Raw genomic sequence first — 22,599 nt, forward strand, 5'->3', positions numbered from 1 at the left:
TCTCATTGTAAGGTCTGCCCTGCTGTCCCCGGATAATGCGGGTGGCCCTCCTCTGGACCCTCTCAATGCTGTCCACATCCCTCTTGAAGTGGGGTGCCCAGAACTGGACACAGTACTCCAGCTGTGGCCTGACCAGTGTCATGTAGAGGAGGAGAATCACCTCCTTGGCCCTACTTGAGATGCACCTGTGGATGCACGATAAGGTCCGGTTAGGCCTGTCGACCGTGACCTCGCATTGTCGGCCCGTGTTCATCTTGGAGTCAATGATGACTCCAAGATCCTTTTCTGCCTCCGTGCTCTCAAGAAGGGAGTTTCCCATCTTATAAGTGTGCTGCTGATTACTACTGCCCAAGTGCAGCACCCTGCACTTGTCAGTATTGAAACACATCCTGTTTTCATTAGCCCACCCCTGCAACCTATCCAGGTCTTGCTGCAGTCTTTCCCTCCCTGCTAACGTGCCCACCTCACCCCAAATTTTGGTTTCATCAGCAAATTTGAACAGGTTGCTTTTCACCCTGTCGTCCAAATCGCTGATAAAAAAATTGAACAGCACGGGCCTAAGGACCGAGCCCTGGGGGACTCCGCTGCCCACTTCCCCCCAGGTCGAATATGACCCGTCCACCACTACCCTCTGAGTACGACCCTTCAGCCAATTCACAATCCATCTGACCGTGTAGGCATCAATGCCACAGTCACCTAGTTTTTTAATGAGGATGGGGTGGGAGACAGTGTCAAAGGCCTTGCTGAAGTCCAGAAAAACCAAATCCCTGGCGACACCTGCATCCAATGTTTTTGTGACCTGATCGTAAAAGGCAATCGGGTTGGTTCGACATGACCTGGCCCTAATGAAACCATGCTGGTTGCCCTTGAGTATCATCCCTGATGCCAGCCCATCACAGATGTGCTCCTTGATGATCTTCTCAAAGAGTTTCCCCAGGATTGAGGTAAGACTGATGGGCCTATAGTTGCCCGGGTCCTCCCTCCTCCCTTTTTTAAAGATGGGGACCACATTGGCTATCTTCCAATCATCTGGCACCTGGCCTGAGCACCACGAGCGCTCGTAAAGCCATGCCAAGGACCCTGAAATAACCCCCGCTAACTCCCTCAACACCCTGGGGTGGAGAGCATCCAGACCTGCTGATTTGAACATGTCCAGCCCCTCCAGAAGCACTCTAACCCGGTCCTCCTCAACCTTAGATCTGGAGGCATTCCCCTCGAGTCTCGTTCTCACCAAACAGGAGATTAAAAGGTGGTCTATTTCTCTTCAATTTCTCGAGTAAGCTGTGCTGCACAGCAGTAGTTTGTCTCGGAGAGAGATTTCTCACTCTTGAAGCATGCACTGTTAGCTGTTTCACGTCTGTCTTATAACCTTAGTCCAGCATCTTCAAAGCATTCCTGTAGCTGCATAAATCAAGAGAGAGTCCCAAGCAGTAACCGACAGGAAAATCCTGTTAATCAAACTGCTCGTTATTGGTTATCAGAAAGTTCCAATATGAATGAATTGCCTTCCTCAGTGACAAGAGGTTATTCATTTCTACTAAGTTTGGAATGTAACAAGACACTGATATCAACCGGGGGCAATGCAAGGTTTTTGGGAGTTTTCTTAAAAGATCCAGGGAACCACTAGGCAAAACAAGGTAAATCGGGAGGAAATGGCAAAAAAGGCGTCTCCTCCTGATTTTACTTTTATCACATATGGAGAATGTCTTTGTCTCTTCCTACACATATACACAAGTTAATTGAAAAGAAATATTTACCATACTAATTAATCAAGGATAGACATTTCATACAGTTACATACCAGACAACTAGGAGCCTGCTTAAAATCATTATAAATATAGTAAGATAAGCGGAAAGTGATACCTCATTATTTCTTCTCAGATGGCCTAGCTGTGAACTTGCATCCTCTTGCACTATGCAGTTAGCAACTATACAGTTAGTATTTTGTATTTTAACTTTTGTGAATAGACCCCACCTCAGCATGTTTCAGAGTCATCACCTTGTGCCCCAGCCAGCCCCTCCACAGCATGTTGAGCTGGGGAAGCAGCCTTAGGCCGGCGGACTGATCCTTTCTCGTCCCCTACAACTTCCTGCCAGCTGGGGCTGCTCCACCCTGGCTCAATTTTGCTGATCTTATGCTTTTCCCCATCTCAGGATCTGGAGTTCAGTTGCACTGTACTCACTTCCTACTAAGTTGCCCATCACTTTTACATCTTCCACAAGGTCTTCCCTGTTGGTCAGGACAAGATCCAGGACACGATCCTCTAGTTCTATCCTCAGACTTCTGGCACAGAAAGTTGTCCTGCATAAAAGTTAAGAATTGGCTCGCCATTATGTTTGGCTGTATTGTTTGTTTGTTCCAGATATCTGCTGGAAGATTCAAGTCTCCCATCAGTACCATCCTACAGCTTTTGGATAGATTTCTCACCTCCTTCAAAAATGCCTCATCTACCTCTTCCTGATTTGGCGGCCAATAATAAAATCACCACCATTACATCAGTGCTGCATCTTTTTCCTTTCATTTTCACACACATGCATTGTGCTCTGTCACTTTCCTCCTGAACCAGGAAAACAGTGTATATGTTTATTAACATAGAGGGCAGCATCACCACCTTTTCTCCCAGTTCTGTCCTTTTTGAAAAAAAACGCAACCCTTACTGTTGATCTTCCAGTAAAAAGAGCTGTGGCAACAGTTCTTTGTGATAGCCAAAGAACTATAACCATATTGGTATCAGCTTTTTTTGGCTGATTAATGTTGCCAATAAATGCCACGTGCATGCGTGCAGCCACAGCATGGACACGGCCAGGAATGCAGCCCAGCAGCTTGGAGGGCAGCATCTGGCAGGTGGGGAGGGAAGGGGTGTGGGTGGGGAGGGGAGATTGAGGCCCCCATGGTGAGGGAGGAAGAATTCTTTATTTTTATTTTAATCAAAAACCCTAGGCACATCTCATTGCCACCTGATAAAAAGGGATCCGGCTTTTTTGTTTGCTGTGGGGAAAAATGTGCGTTTTTCCCCTTCAAAGGGAAAAATGTGGGAAACTGCAGATTTCCCCTTGCAGGTTGGCAGAGTTCCAGCCTGCAAGGGGCTGCTTGGGGCTGAGAGGAGTGGGACGAGGGTGATCACAAGCTGGGGGTGCCACATGCATGTGCACATGCACACATGCATGTGGCAACCAAGCAGTGTGGTGGAGAGCAACTCCCTGGAGGTAAATCTATGGAGGGGCATAGGCAACCTGGGGAGGAGGGGCATGATTTGTGGGAAGATTGAAGTGGTGGCTTGCGCCAAGCCCACATGCTGAGGGAGGAAGTGGGGCACTGTTGGTGGCTGGGGTTGGTGGTGCTTTCCAGCTAGGTCGATGCTCTGCACCTGGGGCTGAGGTGGGAATGTGCAGCCACAGGACCCAACCAGGGGGCAGGATGGAGCCATGGGAGGCTCATCTGGGGGTGTGGGGCTGGCTCCCTATTGCTGTGCGTACTCCCAGGGAAGGGTCAGATACCAGAGGTAAGGTGTGGGGTACATGTTCCCCCCCAAAATTTCTGTGCCTGCAACAAGGCACAAGGCCGCAGCCTGGCCAGACTAGCACCAGGCAGAAGCTGCCTCTCTGATCTAGCAGGCAGGACCCAGCATGAAAGGGTGAAGTGGGGCAGCGAGACTTGCTGTCACTGCCCTTCAAGCCTCATGCCAGCCACACTGCCATGGCAACTAAGGTAAGGCACTCCCTGCCATGGTGGCACAGATGGTGTAGGGCTCACAGAGTCAATGGCAGCAGCAATGCGTCTAACCACCCCTCTCCACCATCCTGCACTGGGTCTTGCCTGTTGGGCCAAGGAGGCGGCTCCTGCTCGGTGTCAGTCCAGTCAAGCTGCAGGCCCATGCCCTGCTGTAGGTGCAGAAATCTGGGGGGGGGGGACATGCTCCCCCATGCCTCCCCAACATAGTGCCTATGATATTGCATATTGTTGGGCATTCCCCCCTGCCCTGCATACACTCCCACACCCCAAAGACTGAGGGACTTGGGCCTGCAGGAGACAGCAGGTTGGGAGTGAGAGGCACTAGCAGGGCTAAAGGAGGTGGAAAACTGGCTTGGGAGTAAAGGGCACTGAGAGGGATGGGGGGTTGCAGGTTGGGAGTGAGGGGCACCAGCAGGGTTGGGGGGGCTGTGGCTTGGGAATGAGGGGTACCAGCATATCAGGGCTGCTCAGCACCATGAAGTAGCTGGGGGACCGCTGCAGCTGGACCCATGTCTTGGTGAGTGAAGGGGGCAGAGGGAGTTTTGAGTTTTCCATGATAAAAAAAACCCAAATTAAAAATATATAGGTATTTAGAATGTATTTTATTATAATGATTGAGGCACTGGCAAGCTTCCAAATTGTAAATATATCAATAAAACATAGTGTTCAGCTGATACCTATATATTAGTGGCGTTTCATTTTAATGGCAAAAAAACACAGCTATGGGGGGGTTTAATTAGAGAATGCTGGAATTTTTGACAGAGAAAACTGGGATCCCTGCTGCTAGCTCAGTTGCTGTATTTCTCATGTTCTTTATCCCTAGGATGCGAGAAGTTGACCTGGGCTGTGGGAAGGCTCTGTTGATAAAGGAGAATGGAGAATATTATGCAATGGGACACAAATGCCCTCACTATGGAGCCCCACTTGTAAAAGGTTAGTCTGTTATGATTCTAGGTAAGATTAGGTAAGTAAATCAAATATTAACAAAAAACATGGACTTGCATGAATACGCGTGAGCCCCTTGGGATGTCTTTTTTGCAATGCCTAGTTTTCAGTTCTGTAGAGACATCTTCTTACTATGGAAGTCAGCATACATTTACAAATAACTAGAGGGACCAGGCTGTCTTCTGTAGAGTATTCGGAGTCCATTTATTTTCCTAATGGTTCACTTACTAGCTAACGCAATAAAACTCTGGGTGAAATATCTTTAAATGAGGTTTTAAGAATATATATATATAACCGTCATGGAGTAGCTAAAGTCATTAATATTGGGTACTATTTTGTATTTAATGTGCGAGTTATACCTCCTTCCTTCTTATGAAAGATAGTGTCAGTGCAGTTGCATTTATGAGTAAAGTTTGGCTTTTGTGAGGATATTCATGGAATTCTCTTAGTTTTATTTCTAATCTGTAATGGGTTAAAAAGTTGCCTTGAAGTTCAGATTCTGTTATGATATTTCAAGCTCCTATACCTTAAAAATCTTCACTAACTGCAGCAGCTCAGAAGTAATGAGTAATGTGGAGGGCTTTCTGAGCTCCTGCAATTTTTTCTGTTAAGAGAACAAATGTTAGTAGCATTATGCATGAAGACTAAATGTGGTATGTAGCTCATGGAGAATGTTCCATATTCGTGGTCTTCATTCTTCTGTGTAGTAACGTGGAGAGGTATAAAACACTTCAAACAGTTTACAAGAGAGTTACAAGGTGCTGGTGCCGCTTTATATTACTTTTTGTATCTCAAACTGAGAGAGTATTGGGAAATGGGTCTGGCTAGTGCAGAAGCAGTTGGGTTGTGCCAGAGATGATCTTCAGGGAACTAATGTATAATTTCCTGGGCATGTCTACATGAGATGCTAAATGCACAGTAGGCTAATTCTACTGCACATTAGTGTGTCACAGCAAAAGCCATGCTAATGTGCAATAGATCTAGTCTACTGTACATTAGCATGACTAAAAAGATACGTGCCAGCGCTACTGCACAGCAGCACCAGTTACTGCACATCTAGTACCTGTTATTACAGGTACTAAACTTAATGCACAGTAACTAGTGCATACTAGCGCACTTGTAGATGTGTCTCCTAGTACCAAGGAACTTGGTGGAACTGTTTAGTGCATTCAGCAGAGTCTTTTCAGCAGGCTGCACTGTTACATAAAGACCATGCTGCTGTGTCAACAATTCTGTTCCTTGCAAAGCTGTTCATCTGGCTTAAAAACTTTTGCTCCCTGTTATGGCTACTAATGTCAATGACTGATATTTCTAATACTGGTTGGGGATAGCCCACATCACCACAGTGCTAGTCTCCCACTGTTTCTGGGCACACCACCTGCCACTCTCTCCTGCCATGCCTTGCTGTTAAGTAATTCATTGCTAGGTGGGAGGCTGCCCTTTGAAGGCCCTGATGTCTAGGGGCCAAAAGTAAATGCTCCTACAACCCCATGCCTTGCAGATGTTGCTTACAGCTGTGCTAAGCTCCAGCCTGAGGCTGGGCCCAACTCATCATAGCATTGAATCTCTTTCACTCTGCTCTGCTAGGGCCACACTCATACCACCTCCCTCTCGCAGAGGCCTCTTGCTCTCACCTGGTCTCTTTCATCCTGCCCTTCCTGGGCCTCGCTTGTACCGCCCCTTCTCTCCTGGGGACCACATTCACTCTGCCCTCACCCAGAGGGTCCACAGGCTTGCTACATTTCACTCTCCGGCCAGCAAGCCCGCGGCCTTTTGGGCATCTCCTGCTACCTTCATCCGAGCGAACACTGGGCAGTTAAAAAATGCTGTGCTGACTCCGCCTCTGGTCTCATAGCCAGGTAACTCCCCCTAGCTGCTCTCCATCAAGGGGCTGATGGCTTGCCCCCTTGTTCTCCTTGTAGCTCCTCCTCTGCCACCCTCCAATCGGCCTCCAGCCCACCTGTGGCCTCAGGTGCCTGAAGGCTTATCTGGACCTAACTCAGGCCCCCATGCCAGCAGGACCTCCACTCAAGCCCCTGCCTACAAGGCCCCAACTTGTGCCCCACTCCCAGGGCTTCACCACGGCCACTCTCTACTGCACCCCATACTCTGGGGTCTAACACCCCCGCAGACTCAGGTGCTCCTCATCAGCATGCCTGGCCCACAACTCACGCCCTCTCTCCAGGGCCTCAACTGCTCCTGTCATGGGGCCTTCCACCCCTTGAGGCTCAGGCACTTCTCAAATCTTACCTGGCCTTCACTATGCCCCTTTGGGGTCTTGCACCCCGAAGGGCTCAGGTGTCCCATATGGACATCCCTGGCCCCATTACCCCCTTGGTTGTTATCATGTAACCCACCGGATGGTGGGGACAGGGTTTTAGGCACCCCAATCTGCCTTTCACCGGGATGGTCCTCAAACCTGGCATTTACCTGCCACAGGCAGGACCACCAGGCCTCCCTATCCTGGCAGGGTGCAGTTTTAGGCCATGCCCAGGACCAGAAGCCTACAAGCCATCCCCCATAGCTCCTGCCCTTACCTCCTCTCTGTTCTCAGAGCAGCAGCTCCTTCAGGAGGTGTTGCTTCCTTGGTGTCTGGCAGCAAACTGCTGCCTCCAGCCCTGCTGGCCTAGGGCTTAAGATGGCCACTGGTCAGGACTGAGCCGCACCTGCCTGCTGCCTGATCCAGATCTTAAAGTGGCAGAGCACTTTACAATGTTTAGCAGGGAAGGCTTTTCCCTGCTGCTCAGAAAAACAGGCTTCCCCTGCGCCTGTAATAGCCCTAAAAGTGGCAAGCACCCCACTGGTGCTCCGCCACAGTGTTGGTTGAAAACATGTCACAAAATGGCACCAAAAATCACCATTTTGCTAGGTTAGTCACGTTTGAAAGTATATCTTGACATCTTTTTATCATGGTAGATTTTGATTTATCATGGTAAATTAGACCCCCTCTGACATGTTTGATTTCTAGCATGGCCAATTGCTTCAGCAGGATTATTTCTATTGTGATAGTTTTGTGACGTGTATTCGCACACACAGCTAAAATTGCCATTTTCCAGTTCTGACATGACTTGTCCACCAGATGCCACCTGGGTTCACTGAGAAATCCATGTAATTTCTGTTGTAATGTGGCTATTGCACAGCAAGTGGAAAGGATCAAAATGTTTCTTATTATGTGTTGGGCAGTTCATCTCCTGCTTGAAGAATCGGGTTAATTACAACTATTTTTTGTTGGACTGAAACCTTTTCCTGTTAGTAAATTGTAATGTACAGTACAATATAATTGTTGTTGTATTCTACTGTGCTGACTTCCAGTTCTGCTTCTCTTACAGGCACTATATTCACACTGCCATATGCCATATCCTCAGATCATGTAAATGAGTGGCCTATTTACATTCACCCCATCAGTGAAACATTATTACAGTCTACTGTGTTCTCTCTTTTTTATGGAGCCATTTCCCCAGTGATGTAGGTCTTCCTGATCTCCACTTTCCCAGCCACATATCTATTTCTAGATATGTCTAGGTCTTTTCCCCCACCCCACTTCTAGGCACGTGATAAATGGAAATATTGTTTCTAAATTTTCTGCACTTGCAATTACTGCTCTGTAAAGTGCACACATTCACAGATCACTACTTCAGGGCACTATTAGAGGAAGCACACAACACCGGGGAGACTTGAGGGGGTGGCCAGGGGGCCACCAAGGTCCCAGCAGGAAAGAAGACCCTCACCCACCACCCCCACCCTGCTTCTAGGCATGCAGTAATTGGAAATATTTCTTCTAAAATATCTGCAGTTCCAATTCGAGAACTGTCTCAACCCAGCCTGCCACCAGCCCCGCACGTGCTTGTGCCATGACACTATGGAGAGAGGAGAGTCAGGGCCCCACCCCACTGGTGCTCTCTGGGGGGCTTGGGGCTGTTATATGTGGCTGTTACACCCCAGAGCTGAGTGCATCACAAGACCCTGAACACCAATTTTTTTCTTAATTAAATTTCCTGTAATTAAATTATTTTGTGGGAAAACAGTTGTCTTTGCTCTATTGTCTATTGTGTTCTCCATGTTTGTGATGAAGCTAGGCACCCCTACGGGTGCACCCAACCCCAGCTGGCCCACACACTTATGCAACCCCTGTGGCCCACATCGCCCTCACCTGCCTGCACCTCTTACAATCCTCTTGCACTGCACCATCACACCAGTACCCAAGGATGTTCTGATTTGCAGAGTGCACTCAACTGTACAGTACCAAAACTTTTTTATTTGCAGAATTTATGTTACAACAAACAAACAACAATGGTCATCCTCCCAAAATAGTCCCACATCCAATAACTTGATATCATCATTCTTCACTTCTTTGAAAAATAAAGTGCAAATCATGACAATGCCACCTCAGTAGTAGTGTGCTGCTTTCTGTGAAAGAAAGGAAGAAAGAAAATTTGTTTTCTTTTTCACCCTAGTTTATGGCATAATTGAGATTTCCACAATGCTTTAATATAAAATACCTGATCAATCACTGTCCTGATTGATAGTATTGTTCTGTAGTCTCTGTCTCTGTACCACACATTGATGGGTGAGGAACAGCTGTGAGGGGGAAATAACATTCAGCAATTAGCTGGGAAATGACATTCAGCACTTAGCTGAGTCCGAAATCTTAACCAAAAATCAGTGGGTTTTAAGACTTGAAAAATTTCCACAACTGGGAAACTTACCAATGTCCAGCACTCTGCCTCTTGGTATTAGACCTGAAACAGCGGCTGGTGGTTGGAGGATTCAGACTGGTGCAGTGCTGGCAAAGTGGGGGAGGACCATGTACACTGTGGGGCTATTACCTATAACCACTGTGGGTGGCATCAGCACTACCATTCTTTGAATGACTACAGGTGGAGGAGTGGGTGACCATGACAGAGGCAGTGGTGAATGTATTCTGTTCACAAGGTGAATTTGGTGTTTGGGGGCAGTTTGGCTAAACTGTCCACCTTGAGCTTCTACTGTGTTGGAAGCCATGGTGTGGGTGGGTAGTTCTGTGGGTGGATGGGTAGGTATTCGGTTCTTGTGTGGCATGGTGGTATTATGCAAACTTTATGCTAATTTATGTAGGGTGTCCTGCCTTGTCTTTCTAAAGGGGTAATGGCCGGTGATCAGTGACCATTCATTAAAGTCCTTTGAGGTGAGAAATGCTCTGAGCAAAAGGCACAAAAAGTCCAAGGAATACTTTGTGAAAATGTCTCAAGGTGGCTGTCACCCTCAGTAACACCCATGCTCATGATGCCTGTTAAGGGGTTCCTCCCTGGTTCTCCCACCCAGCCTGAGATTCTGTGCTCCCACAGGTGTCATCGGGGTCCACAAACCTGTAGCCTCTCTAGCAACTGAGGGTCTTTCCACAAACCTGTAGCCTCTCTAGCAACTGAGGGTCTTCCCTCCTTGCCTTGTTCATCCTCCCCGTGTTGCTGGCTGGGGTTTCCTTTTCCCAGGACCCCACACCAGGGTCATCTTGCCTCCTCGGACCTTGGGGCTCCCCTGGCCACCCCCATAGTCCCCAGTACATGGAAAGCTCAGCTTAGCTCACCTATGGGTGCACGCAGCCATGGCAAGCCAGCAAACCCTTGCCAACACTTGAAAGGCAAAAAAGACCCAACTTCCCGACCACCAACCTTTTGCCAAGTGCCCGTTTGAAAGCACAAAAACAGACTTCTCTCTCTCAGCGCTAGCCAATCTTTCTTTCTCACCAATGTAGGGTGTCCCATGGTGTCCCTACAATGTTAGCTGCTTGGCAAGTTGCCCCTGCATGCTTTGCCACCCCTCAGCACTGCCAACGGGGGTACACCCCAGCGGTTTGATGCCTCATTTGTCATCCCTGCTTGGGTGCTGGTTTCAGGGTATCCCCAGGGTTCCCCCAGGCAGTTGCTGCATTGGCATAACAGCTCCTCTTGACACTGAGCCCCAAGGAATCTTATTCTATCCCTGCCCCCCACCCATGCCATGCTGTTGCCACTTGGGGATTTCTTGGGTTGCCCAGTACTGGTTAAAGGACCTTCGCTCCTGTTTCAAAAAGAATTGCAATTGATGATAGCAGAGACAAAAGAAAAGGAGAGAGATTTGTCATTTACGTAAGTAACTTTTAATGATTTATTCACCATAACTTACATAAAAAGCAACCATTACAGGATTTTCAAGGTAAGCAATTTTCAAGACAGTTCAACATATTGAACCAAGAGAAACAGTTACATCTGTAGAAAAAAGAGCAGACAGAGGGGGCATCCCAAGGCCACTGGGGGAAACAGAAAAAGTCAGCACTTAAAACATGCTGTATTCATATTTCAGTAACAAGCAGAGACACGGTCATTTATTTAGGAACTAAGGGCTTCCCAAAATCCAGGAAGGTCCTGGACTGAACTGCTTCTGTCAGGAGCAAATTTGCTCCCCACGGGCATGTGTTCAACTGTGTGCAGGACTGCAGTTAAATGTGCCTGAATTTTCTGTGCAGAAAATGCAGGTGCATTTAATTGCATGTGTAAATGTGCCCACCTTCTCCTAAAGACAGAGAATTTTTTGACAGTACTCAAGTCAGAGGCCTATTCAGAAACTGCCACATCCTCTAAACAAAAAGCAGTTTTTTTCTGCCACAATTGACATTCAGCCTTTAAAGAGTTCACCTCCTGCAACACCTAGAGGGAAATTCCAGAACTGGATTGTTTTTTCAAGAGCCTTAGTCTGATTTCATTTAAAGACACTTTCCCTGACTATCTTTGCTCTTTTTTTCTCATGGCAGATGCAGAATTGCTTCAAACTCATGGCTCCTAGACACAATAGGGAAGCTTGTTTTAGACCAGAGGTCAGCTACCTACGGCCTGCAGGCTTGGTCTGTTCTAACCCACAGACAGGGGGCTTCAGCAGCATTTGGCAGTGGGGGGTGGGGTGGGGTGGGGTGGGGGGCTCCTGCAGCATTTATTCTCTTCCTGCTGCCATGGGAAAAAGCACAAATGAATGCTCTCCCCCTGCCATCTCAGGGAAAAGCTCTGGTAGTGGCTGGTAGCGACTCCTGCCAGCCTGTCCGCCTCTGAGCTGAACTGAGTCAGTCCAGCCTGCAGCCTTAAAAGGTTGCTGACCACTTCTCTAGACCTATGGTTCTCAACCTTTTTAGACTCAAGGAACCCTTCTATAACTCTTGTGAATTTAGAGGCACCCCATTTCAAAAACGAATTTATGTACTACAATGCCAGATGCCCCAGGCAGTGGGGGTAGGGGAGTGCCAGGCAGGAACAAGCCTGAGCCTGTGCTTATCTCCTCACACCTCATGGCACCCTTCTAAAGAGCTGGCAGTGCCCTGCTTGAGAATCACTGACTGCTTTAGACCAGGGGTGGGCAAAATGTGGCCCACCAGGCCATTCTACCTGGCCCACGCAGCCCCTAAAAAATTTAGAAAATTAATATTTATCTGCCCCTGGCTGCCTGTCATGCAGCCCTTGATGGCTTGCCAAAACTCAGTAAGCAGCCCTCCACCCAAAATAATTGCCTGCCCCTGCTCTAGACAATCCCACCCTAGGCTGCATCCCTTATGAATCCTTTTTTCAGGGATGCCTCCCCTGAAAAATTGCTGATAAACTAAGCTGTCCCTCTTCTCTTTTCCCTGCTTTACTGAGGAAGGGCTTTTACTCTCTTTGTGTCTACATACCAAAGACGTTACATCTTCTAATCATAGAAGATTAGGGTTGGAAGGTACCTCGGGAGGTCAACTAGTCCAACCCCCTGCTCAAAGCAGGACCAGCACACAGTTAGATCATTCCAGCCAGGGTTTTGTCAAGCTGGGCCTTAAAAACCTCCAAGGATGAAGATTTCACCACCTCTCTAGGTAACTTGTTCCAGTGCTTCAAAAGCCTCCTAATGTGAAAGTTTTTCCTAATATCCAACCTAAACCTCCCTTGCTACAACTTGAGACCATTACTCCTGGTTCTGTCACCTGTCACTGCTGAGAATGGTCTAGCTCCATCATGTATATGGACAACCTTGCAACCCAGGGCCAGACATTTTTGTATTTGTTTCCCATGTTTTCCCCTCTCCAGAGTTTCTCCAATGATCAGGCAATGCCTACTTTTATGCCTGTCAGTTTGAGGTCTTTAGCTCTAGATTCTCTGCCCAATCTGCTGCATTTCCTATGTCTGCCTCCTTGTCTGATTCTCTCTGTGCAATGGCCTGGGTGTTTTTCGCTTGTAATGTGATGGCTTGTAATGTGGTGGTTTCTGAAATACAGAAACCCTGACAGGAAGTAAGAAACTGCTCCACAGAAAGGGAGTGGTTTCCAGCTGCTTGAGACACAAGCAGTCTGCCCTGTATTTCCTATCATCTTTCCCTTTGTATGAAAAATGAGAAGTCAAGATAATTCAAGTTTTATTCTAATAAGCAGAGGTGCAATTGAGGGAAAAATCTGGTGCAGCCTCATGTCCAGCACTCTGGATCAGTGACAGTCATTCTTCCATACCAGGTGAGAGCCATTTCTTTGAGGCGCTAACAGATTGGGCCTGTGATGGATCTTCAATTTATATGTAACAGTCTCTGAATCAAAAGTCAAAGTTCCACCCAAACCAAACATTATTCTGGGTTCACATGGATAAACCATGACACTTTTCAGAGCCTATGGCATGTAAGTGGGGGGTGTGATCTTCATGATCTCCGTTACCTAATCTCCATGATTCCCACTGCCCCCTTCTTCCAGTCTAGAAGGGAGAGATGTGCTTAATGTCATGTCTGGCAACTCTCGACTTCCCTACATTTACAGCTGAGTAGACTGGGAGCAGGCTTAGCTATGGATCTGAAGCATGCTTCATACTTATGTTTTCTGTAGCAAGACATCTTAATCACTGTAATTTTGCCCCAGCATTCATTTAAGACTACTGAGATGATATATTTACCTGAATACAAGACCTTGAATGTAAGACAACCCTCCCAAATTAGATTCTACACATGAAAAATTTATAAATTTATTATAATTTGTCAGGGGTGTACTTGGTAGCCGTGTTGGTCTGAGACAAAAAGACATACAAAAAACTAGAACTCTTGGTTCCAAAATGATACATGTACAGACTCTAATTATTGGAGGAACATCTTAAATTCATCCCTCCCCACTACTGCAGGTAGTGGGGGAGGAGTGACAAGGCAGGGGGAGGCCAAAATATGGCCTGTGGGACATATCTGGCCTGCCAGTTGATCCTATCCAGCCTTCCAGCCATTGCCAGGAGCCTGAGGAGGGAGGGCTTCACTTTCCCACTCTGCTCTGCCACAGCCAGGTCCAGGCTGGGCCACATAACGTGCAGACTCCTCTGTCCCACTCCTCCCCCTGCATCCATTCCCTTCCCTGCCTGGCTTCCCGTTGGCACTGCATCTGTGCAGTCCTGGCACTGTGGTATCACTAGGAGGTGAATCTGTGCCAGCCATGGGAGGGGATTGGCGTGAGACAGCTACCCCCAACTTTCCTGGTGCAGTGTGGTAGCAGTGGCTCATCACAGTGGGTAGGTGGGTGTGTGGTTTAGCTACTCAACATACTGCATCACACCCCCTGTAATAGAGAGCTAGAAGGCTCCTGTTACTTAAGGAGAAAAGAGAACTGGTTACAAGGAAAATAGGCACTCCTAGTCTCTCCCACTCCCCCTGGCTGGCTATCGCAGAGCTGGTTGCTCTGCAATAATCCAGCAGAGCAGAACTGTGCTTGGGAAGCATGGGCCCTGCTTCAACAGTGAAATCATTATCAGCAAGCTGCAAGAGAGGCTAGTCGGCAAGCCTACTCAGGAAACACCTGAGGAAGCTCAGGGAGCCCCACGGCCAAATGGGGCATGGCTTCCAGCTATATGAACCCAGGGCCTGAGCCGAAGCAGGCAATCTGGCCCTGGAGGCTGTAGTGAAAGGAGCTCCAGAGCAGGAGGGTACAGGAGAGCTCCTGGCTAGAACTAGTGCTACCTTGGGGGAGAAGAACAGAATGCTGTGGCTTTGCAGAGGAATGTGACCCAGGATAAGGAGAAGCCCAGTGCTACAAACTGGTAACTGTTGTTTGTGTTTGGACCCAGAGCAGGTTAGTGTTATATCCAGAGGGATTATTTTTTTGTTATAGTTCACCAGTGGTTTGGGTGGGACTGTGAAGGGAAGCTTCAGAGGTCCCATTAATAACTAGGAGGCATGTGAGCACCTGCCAGGGGTCAGGCTCAAGGTGCAGACTGGGACCAGAGGGTCCAGAGCCCCAAGAAGGGTGGAGCAGAGCCAGAGAAGGCCCAGTGCCATAGAAGGATAGAGACAGGGGCCAAGGGGCCATCACCCAGAAAGGGTGAAGACAGGAGGCAGGGGGCCAGTGAGAGCTGAACCAGGCTCAGTACCTGATTGCAGCTGAGTCGGGGCCGGGGGCCCGAACCCTGAAAAGCGCAGAACCAGTGTCTGAGAAGGGTGAGAACCAGGGGCCAAGGGGTCAGTGCCTACAAGGGGTTAGAACCAGGGCCAGGGGCCCTGACCCTGAGAGTGGCTAAAACTATATATATTTTATTAGACCAATTGATTAGCTGGAAAAAAAGTTCTTAGTAAGCTTTTGGACACAGTCACCCCTGAAGAAGGGTGACTGCACTTGAAAGCTTGCTAAGAACTTTTTTCCAACTATTCAGTCTAAAAGAAAATGTCACATCTACTCAAAGAACCTTGCCTGCCTAACTGCTAGTGGGACACTCCCTCATTAGCTACATGACCACAGCTAGGCTTCTACAATAGGGCTCTCTGCTTCCTCTTAAAAGCCCAGACTGCCTTCTTACAGGACACCATGGAGAAGTCATATCTTTCCCACATACCGGGAATGATAAGCCTTACAAGAGCCAGGAATGTATGCGTACTGTTTATTGTTTTAAAATCAGTTCTTTCTAAAATGTTAACTTTAAGTGACAGTTTACTTTGAGGTGGTTTTCTAGTAAGTACAGTAACCATTGTTATTACAGATACTCCTCACTTAACGGTTGTCCCAGTTAATGTTGTTTTGTTATTATGTTGCTGATCTCTACAAGTAGAGAACATACTCGTTTAAAGTCGCGCAATGCTTGGTTATAACGTTGTTTGGCTGCTGCCTGCTAGTACGTAACTACTGTGATGTAATTGGATTCGCTTAACATTGTTTTGCTTAACGTCACATTTTTCAAGAAAGTAATTATGACGTTAAGCAAAGAGTAGCTGTACTATCAGAGAGAATGGAAGCCAGGTACTGAAAAACAGTTAGGCCTGCTGAGATGAACATGGATGTGCTTAAAGACATTAGGAGGGGCCTGAGATGAACATGGGTGTGCTCAGAGACATTAGGAGGGGCCTGAGATGCAAGTCATTTGGGAAGTGTGACAAGGTGCACTTGATTTTAAATTGCGGGACCCACTACTTAGATGCATTTGAGCTGTACTTGGTACAGCACCCATGTTAGGGGTAAAGGTTTCTATATAGACTGTTAGAAGGAGTTGATAGCTACTTCAGTCCCTTGGGGAACCTAAAATAGGCTCCTATAAGGTAGCCAAGGCAGAACTGACAGCTTGGTGTATAGAAACAAAAGACCAATTTTCATATGAGTCCAGAGGGATAAATCTCAGGCTTCTAGATAAGAGAAGACCGGGGGCAGTGCTTAGGGGGTGCACGTCCACCCCCTGAGTGTGGCAGTGCACCCCCTACAAAAAGGCTCTGCCAACATTGTCGGCGGTGCCTGTGGGCAGTTGCCGCTTGCCACCCCACCGGTGGCATCTGCAGGCGGTCCGCAGTCCCTGTTGGCCGCCTCTGACGCTGCCAGTGGCAGCTGTGGGTGGTCAACAATCCTTGGTCTGTTCTCACCACCCCTCCCCACTGCTGACAGCACTGGCAGCATCTGCAGGAGTGCGCCAGGCTCCCTCCGGGCTCCCGCCGCTGCCATGCCTCCCCAGCCGCCGGGGGCATGAGTCGTTCATGGAGAAGACAACACAGCAGAGCCCTACAGAGCTATGCACAAAGAACTTGACATTTCTAAATTTTCTGTAGTAGGGAAGAATAATCTTCTCCACTTTAGGATTAAGTGGATGACAGTCTCTAACTACTAGATGATCATAGTGGTCCTTTCTAACTTAAAAATGTATGAATTAATCTCAACATGCTTTTGCACTGTATTGTTATTGAACTAGCATGAAAAGGCATACCCTTCACCAGTGGCCATTGGAAATCCTGCCAATATATTGTTGCAAGAAGATATTGGTGGGTTTGCCAGGAAAGACAATTTGAGGAAGTATGGATAGTTATGACATGGTTTGTTTGTTTTTTTAGGGGTTCTGTCTAAAGGAAGAGTGCGCTGTCCCTGGCACGGTGCTTGTTTCAACATTGGCACTGGTGATATAGAAGACTTTCCTGGCTTGGACAGCTTACCCAAATTCCAGGTACCATATTCTGGCCCACAGAGAAGGGAATGATCATCAGGGTAAGGAAGCCAAAGTGGGGGAGGTCCTGTGAAAATATGAAAAAGTTGTGAGTCCATGTGATTAACTCCCTGCTTTTTCCACCTGATTTCCATGAGTCCCACTGCCCCCAGCCTGAGTCTGCAGGAGCCAACCAATTGCTGTGCAAGTGAGATTCTTGGGTTAGGCAGAGGGAAAGTAGGATGCAAGAACACAAATGGGAAGAGTTTGTTACACAGAAGTTCTTGCTAGAGAATAGACTTGGGTAGACATGGAAGTAGGGGAGAAAGCTGCCTCAGGCTGCAGTAGCTCTGAGAAACTAGTTACAGGTGTGGGCTAAGAATCCAGATAAACAGCAAGATGGCCCTGTGTTAAAGAGTGTTGTTCATTCAGAGGATACTAATAACCAGAGGCAGTCCAGAACTCTGTAGGCAGTTTTCCCAGGTCTCACAGCAACTGTGCAGACTATGGAATATAACTGGGCGATGAGAACATGTTATACTCTGACATGCATTTCATTCAGTCATTTTTAGAATAGGTTGAATAAATACTCACTTTAGAGTCAGAAGTACTCACTGTCTTGCAAACTACTGCTGTTTTCTCATCCCCAGGTGAAAATTGAGAAAGAGAAAGTGTACATCCGAGCAAGCAAACAGGTGAGGGGAAGAGGTTGTAATAGCATTGCAAATACAGGGTCTGGGCTGGCAGGGAGCCCTAGGACTCCATTCTAAGAAGGGGGGGCAGTGGATCTGTTTGGCCTTCTGGGCGAAGCAAAGGCCAAACACAAAATAAGCCAACCTCTTGCACAGAACCCTCCATTCTAGTCTGCGTGGCTGCAGTGGGGTGCATAGAGGTTGACAGATGATATCTCTTGGCTTCTAATGGACAAAGCCATGCATGCTGTAGGTTTGCTTTGAGGTACAGCTCATGTGTGTACATAATATCTGTTAAAGACCATATTCTGATAGTATTTATACTCCTGTAAATTCAGAATAACTCCAGTGACATTATTTGTAACTGGGTAAAATCCTGATTCTTTTTATTTTCAGTCATATGGAACTGCTTTGCTGTGAAATAATATATGATTTTAGGGCTAAAGGACAGTACATTTTGCTGTTGCTTCTGCTTTGTTTAATATCTAAGATTTCTGGTTTAGAGGAATTTTGACAAATGGTAGATTTTTTTTTTTTTTAATAGGGCTTGAGTGAATTGGTTGGTGAGAATTGGGTGTGGGGATGGAATCCTTTTCAGGAAACAAGGGGCCTTGGGAAACATGATATTTATGGCATGATTAACATGTTCATGCAGGTCTTCCAGGTGTACGGCTTTGAATGTGCTAAATGGGGGAGCCCATCAACTGCCCTGCTGCCTGGCAATTGTAGAGATTTATTCTAGTAGCTGCATGTAGGGCTGCTGACATGTGGCTTTGCACTTAATGAACAGGAAACCTGTCCCATGCAGGAATCCCAGGTGCACAGCTTTGTACTTGCCACACTCCCCGTGCCCAACACATGGTGCTACGAGCACATAGCTTTGCAGAACTGCACTGTGTGTGGCTTTCAGCTTGCCAGTGCAGATAAAGCCCAGAATTGCACTTCTGGGCTCTATATGCACTGGAAAATTGAAAGAGTGCAGTTGGGATCTGATATTTGATTCCCAGAATCACCTGTCATGCCATGCATACGTGGCATGACAGGACATATGATTATTGGGATCAGGGATCTGATCCCATGGCACCGTTAAATTAATTAATCAGTGGTCAAGACATTTTTGTTGTTTCATCCAAGTTACTTTATTCCTTACTTGTACCTGTTCTTATGAACTTCACAGGGGAAGTTTTGAACTGTTAATAACAGTGATCTCATTCATTGTCATGCAGGCTCTTCAGACACAAAGAAGGACAAAGGTGATGGCCAAGTGTATCTCGCTTAGCAACTACAACATCACCAGTACTAATATCCTGATCATTGGAGCAGGTATCAAGATGTCTTGGCTAAACCAGTCTGTGTGAATATCTTAAATTGCTTACCCAATACACATTCTCCAACATACAATGTGTACAGGCCTACACATTTTCAACTAAGCTGGAGATCTGTATGTACATCCCCTGCAATGCTAGCCTGATCTGTTCCAGACTACCTGACCTTAAAAGGTCCTTATGGCCTTTGATGACCCTAGGAAATTCTATGCAATGGCCTCATATTTCCCATTTATAGATGCTCACTACTGGACATTATTGATACCCATTCCTAACCTCCCCAAAAGTGCGTGTGCATGTAACCACCATTCCTCTTCCAGTTTCCCAAGGCATGGCTTCCTGATAGAGTAGTCTTGTCCTGTTCCCAGTCTGTATTCTGCTCTAGAATAATGCAGGCCCTTTAGTCTGTAAGTAACTCCTGACTCAAGCACTTCATATATTCGAAGCACCATTTTTTCCCCCCTCTGAATAGTCCTTTTCTCCTGACCTATTTAACTATGTGCTGTTGATGTCTCTCTGCTTTTCTACACTCCAACTAGAGTCTCCTTATATTATCTTCACAATAGAAGGGCTGCATCTACATGAGATGGTGACTGTGCAGTAGCCCATGACTACTACACTGTAGCATCGCATAGCAGGAAGCATGATGTGATGCTATTGCACAGTAGTCACAAGCTACTGTTCAGTCAGTGTCACAAAAACGCCATTCCTCGATGCGACTGCGCAATAACTCCAGTTGCTGCGCAGTCGTTTAGTACTTGTTTATACAAGTACGAAATGACTCCTCAATAATGACTGCACAGTCACTGTCTCGCGTAAACATGGCCCCAGTCTACATAAAAGCCTCATCTTTAGAGGCAAATCCGCTGGCTTGTCCTTCTCTAAGTCCACTTTCATGTGTTTGTGTTATGTTTGAATTAAGGCCTTGTCTACTGTTGGAATTTTTGCAAAGCTCCTTTCATTGCTCTGTCACCAGTGCAACTCCATGGGTGATCTTGGATAAATGAGCTGCTGACTGCTACACTCTCCTTCCTGCTCTGAGCAGGCTTAAACAGCTTAACTCTTAAAATAGCCTCTCAACACTAAAACTCCCAATACACAGTAAATAACACTGCTGAAGGTGAAATGTTGACTGTGACAAATATGAATATTTTCTACTATTTCCTGTGTCAGACAAGGGTTTAAGAGGAACAAATCATAGGAAGGGTTAGAACAAGAAGCCCAGTTTATTTGCACTGATGCTTTTCATTTTCCCCATTATATATGATTGGCACACAACTTTACAGAACAGGAAACTCTATCAGCTTTCTTTTTGTCTGGGCTTCTGTGTCCCAGAGACACATACACCTTCGAGAAATAGGTGTACAGTTCAAACTAACAATCTGGGAGTATTCAGGGATGAGCCAGAAATGCTGTTGCTAAACAACTCTTCCCACCCTCAAGGAGAACGCAGCTAACTGAGGTTGTACATGATGGCTTATGAGAAACATATAGAAGTAAGTTGGCACATCTACACTTGCTCTTTAATGTGTAGTAGTCTATTTTACTGTGCATTAAAGTGTCATGTAAAAAAGTGCTATTATGCTAATACACAGTAAAATAGGCTACTGCACACTAAGCATCACCTAAAAAGTGTAAACTTGCACTACTGCACATTAGGGCGGCTTAATGTGCCTTTACTTAGTACCTCACATTAGTACTAAATAAAGAATGTTTAGATGCGCCCAGAGAGTCCCTAAAGATGGCTAATATAACAGTCATCGATTCATATGAATCTAAGAATGTATGCGTCTAAGAGAGCTTCCATAGTGTTCATATAAATGGAGGGACCCACCATTCTGCCCCCTTCATCCACAGACAGAATCCTCTTCTTAATCCTCTGTATCAAGAATCCTAAGCCTCTGCATTAAGGAAAGATATGAGGCTGGATCAGGATTAGAGAAGATTGTAGAATTTTGGAGCCAATCTTAGCATGGACTCATCTGGGAATTCCAGTTCCATAGTAATGATATTCTCTAACTTTGAATGCTGGGGAACAAATGGCTCAGACTATTGACTCCTAAGGCACATCGCAATGAGCATGTATGTGCAGTTTGTGGTGTCTCAACTGGGTTTTAAGGTGCAGCAAACCATATGCGGTGCATGTGTACCCATTCACTACACTGCTAATTGGCAGCACAGCAATTTTTCTTTGACGCGGGGAGATCCCAGCGTCAAAAAAAAACGCTTCTAAAAAAAGCAGCATGGCACATATGACAGCAGCTTGAGCCACCAGAAACCAGAGCCTGGCCAGCAGCCAGAGCCATGCTTTGGCTGCCGGCCAGGCTCCAAGCAGCTGGTTCAGCATCACTGCTGCCCTGGGAGACCCCCTGGACTCCAAGTAAGCCTGCTGGGGCCAGCACATGTGACCCACCCAAGTTACTTTGCCATGTGACAGTGCGCGTGCAGGAGCATGCCTGAGGACAAATAGCAATGATACAAATGTCACTGCTATTTGGCCTATGGAAAACAGGCACCCCTGCACATGCACAATCATCAGGATGTGCCCTAGGGTGCATCTCCATGTGTAGAGGTGTGGAGCGGCAAAAGATGTAGTGGCACAAATTTTTGCTGCTACTTTTTACTGCTGTGCAAGCCCCTGCACTTCGTTTCAGGGCATCATTTTGGAGAAACGTGTTTCTCTGCTCCTCCTGACTCTTGGTGTTGTGGAGGAACTGGGAGGAACACCCTGGTGGGAGGAGAGGTGGAGGGGAGAGACACCCTGGCTGGCAGCGAGAGCATCTCCCTGGAGGACTAAGCCTCTGTGTCTGTTGGCACATGTACCTGTGGCATATGCTGCACTGTTTGTTTGGGGGTTTTTGGCAGCTGGTTTTGTTTTGTTTTTGTTTTGTTTTGGACCCCAGGTAAGGATGGTGGGGCCAGCCCAGATGCTGGCCTCAGCCTTCCTTACCTCACCTGGGGCAATTTGCCATGTGCCAGAGTGTGCATGCAGGGGCATTCCCCAGGGACAACAAGCAGTGACATAAATATGTGCTGCTGCTAGTTTTCCCTGGGGAATGTATGTTCCCACTCATGGGGATGTGCTCACTTATTTTAGCATGGCATAACCCAGCTAAAGTTAACCCATCTAAAAACCTTACTAAAATGCAAGCTAAAAGGATTCTAGCTCAACATAAGGTCTACAAGACTTATAGGAACATGAGGATAGAGGACATAGAATTGGAAGGGACCTTTCAAATCAAGTTCAGTCCCCTGCTATCACACAATCACATCATATATTCCCTTTCAGAAAACAACTACAAAACTGCATCTAAAACATGTTAGTTTTATTTCCCTTACTATGGGGAGGCCCTGCCAGAACCTTATTGCTTTGATGTTTAGAAACCTGGTAATTTCCAGCCTAAATTCACTCCTGATCCTCCTGCCAACACTGTTAATTAGCTTAAATAGATTTTCTTCCTCTCTGGTGTTTCCTAGGACTGTGAGAAGCTTTGGTCCCTGATCCGATTCGGCCCAATTTGGTGGCCA

At 46.9% G+C, this 22,599-nt stretch overlaps 1 protein-coding gene across 1 annotated transcript in view; it reads left to right on the forward strand.

The window, feature by feature from the left end:
* AIFM3 (apoptosis inducing factor mitochondria associated 3) overlaps positions 1 to 22,599 on the forward strand; it is a 280,485-nt gene that overhangs the window by 119,325 nt on the left and 138,561 nt on the right. The window contains exons 4-7 of the mRNA XM_059713630.1: positions 4,556 to 4,665; positions 16,966 to 17,075; positions 17,705 to 17,749; positions 18,973 to 19,069. Coding sequence (XP_059569613.1) covers positions 4,556 to 4,665; positions 16,966 to 17,075; positions 17,705 to 17,749; positions 18,973 to 19,069 — 362 coding nt within the window. The remainder of the gene's footprint in view (positions 1 to 4,555; positions 4,666 to 16,965; positions 17,076 to 17,704; positions 17,750 to 18,972; positions 19,070 to 22,599) is intronic.

The sequence above is a fragment of the Alligator mississippiensis genome, chromosome 10 (assembly GCF_030867095.1).
Source record: "Alligator mississippiensis isolate rAllMis1 chromosome 10, rAllMis1, whole genome shotgun sequence".
NCBI classification, from domain to species: Eukaryota; Metazoa; Chordata; order Crocodylia; family Alligatoridae; genus Alligator; species Alligator mississippiensis.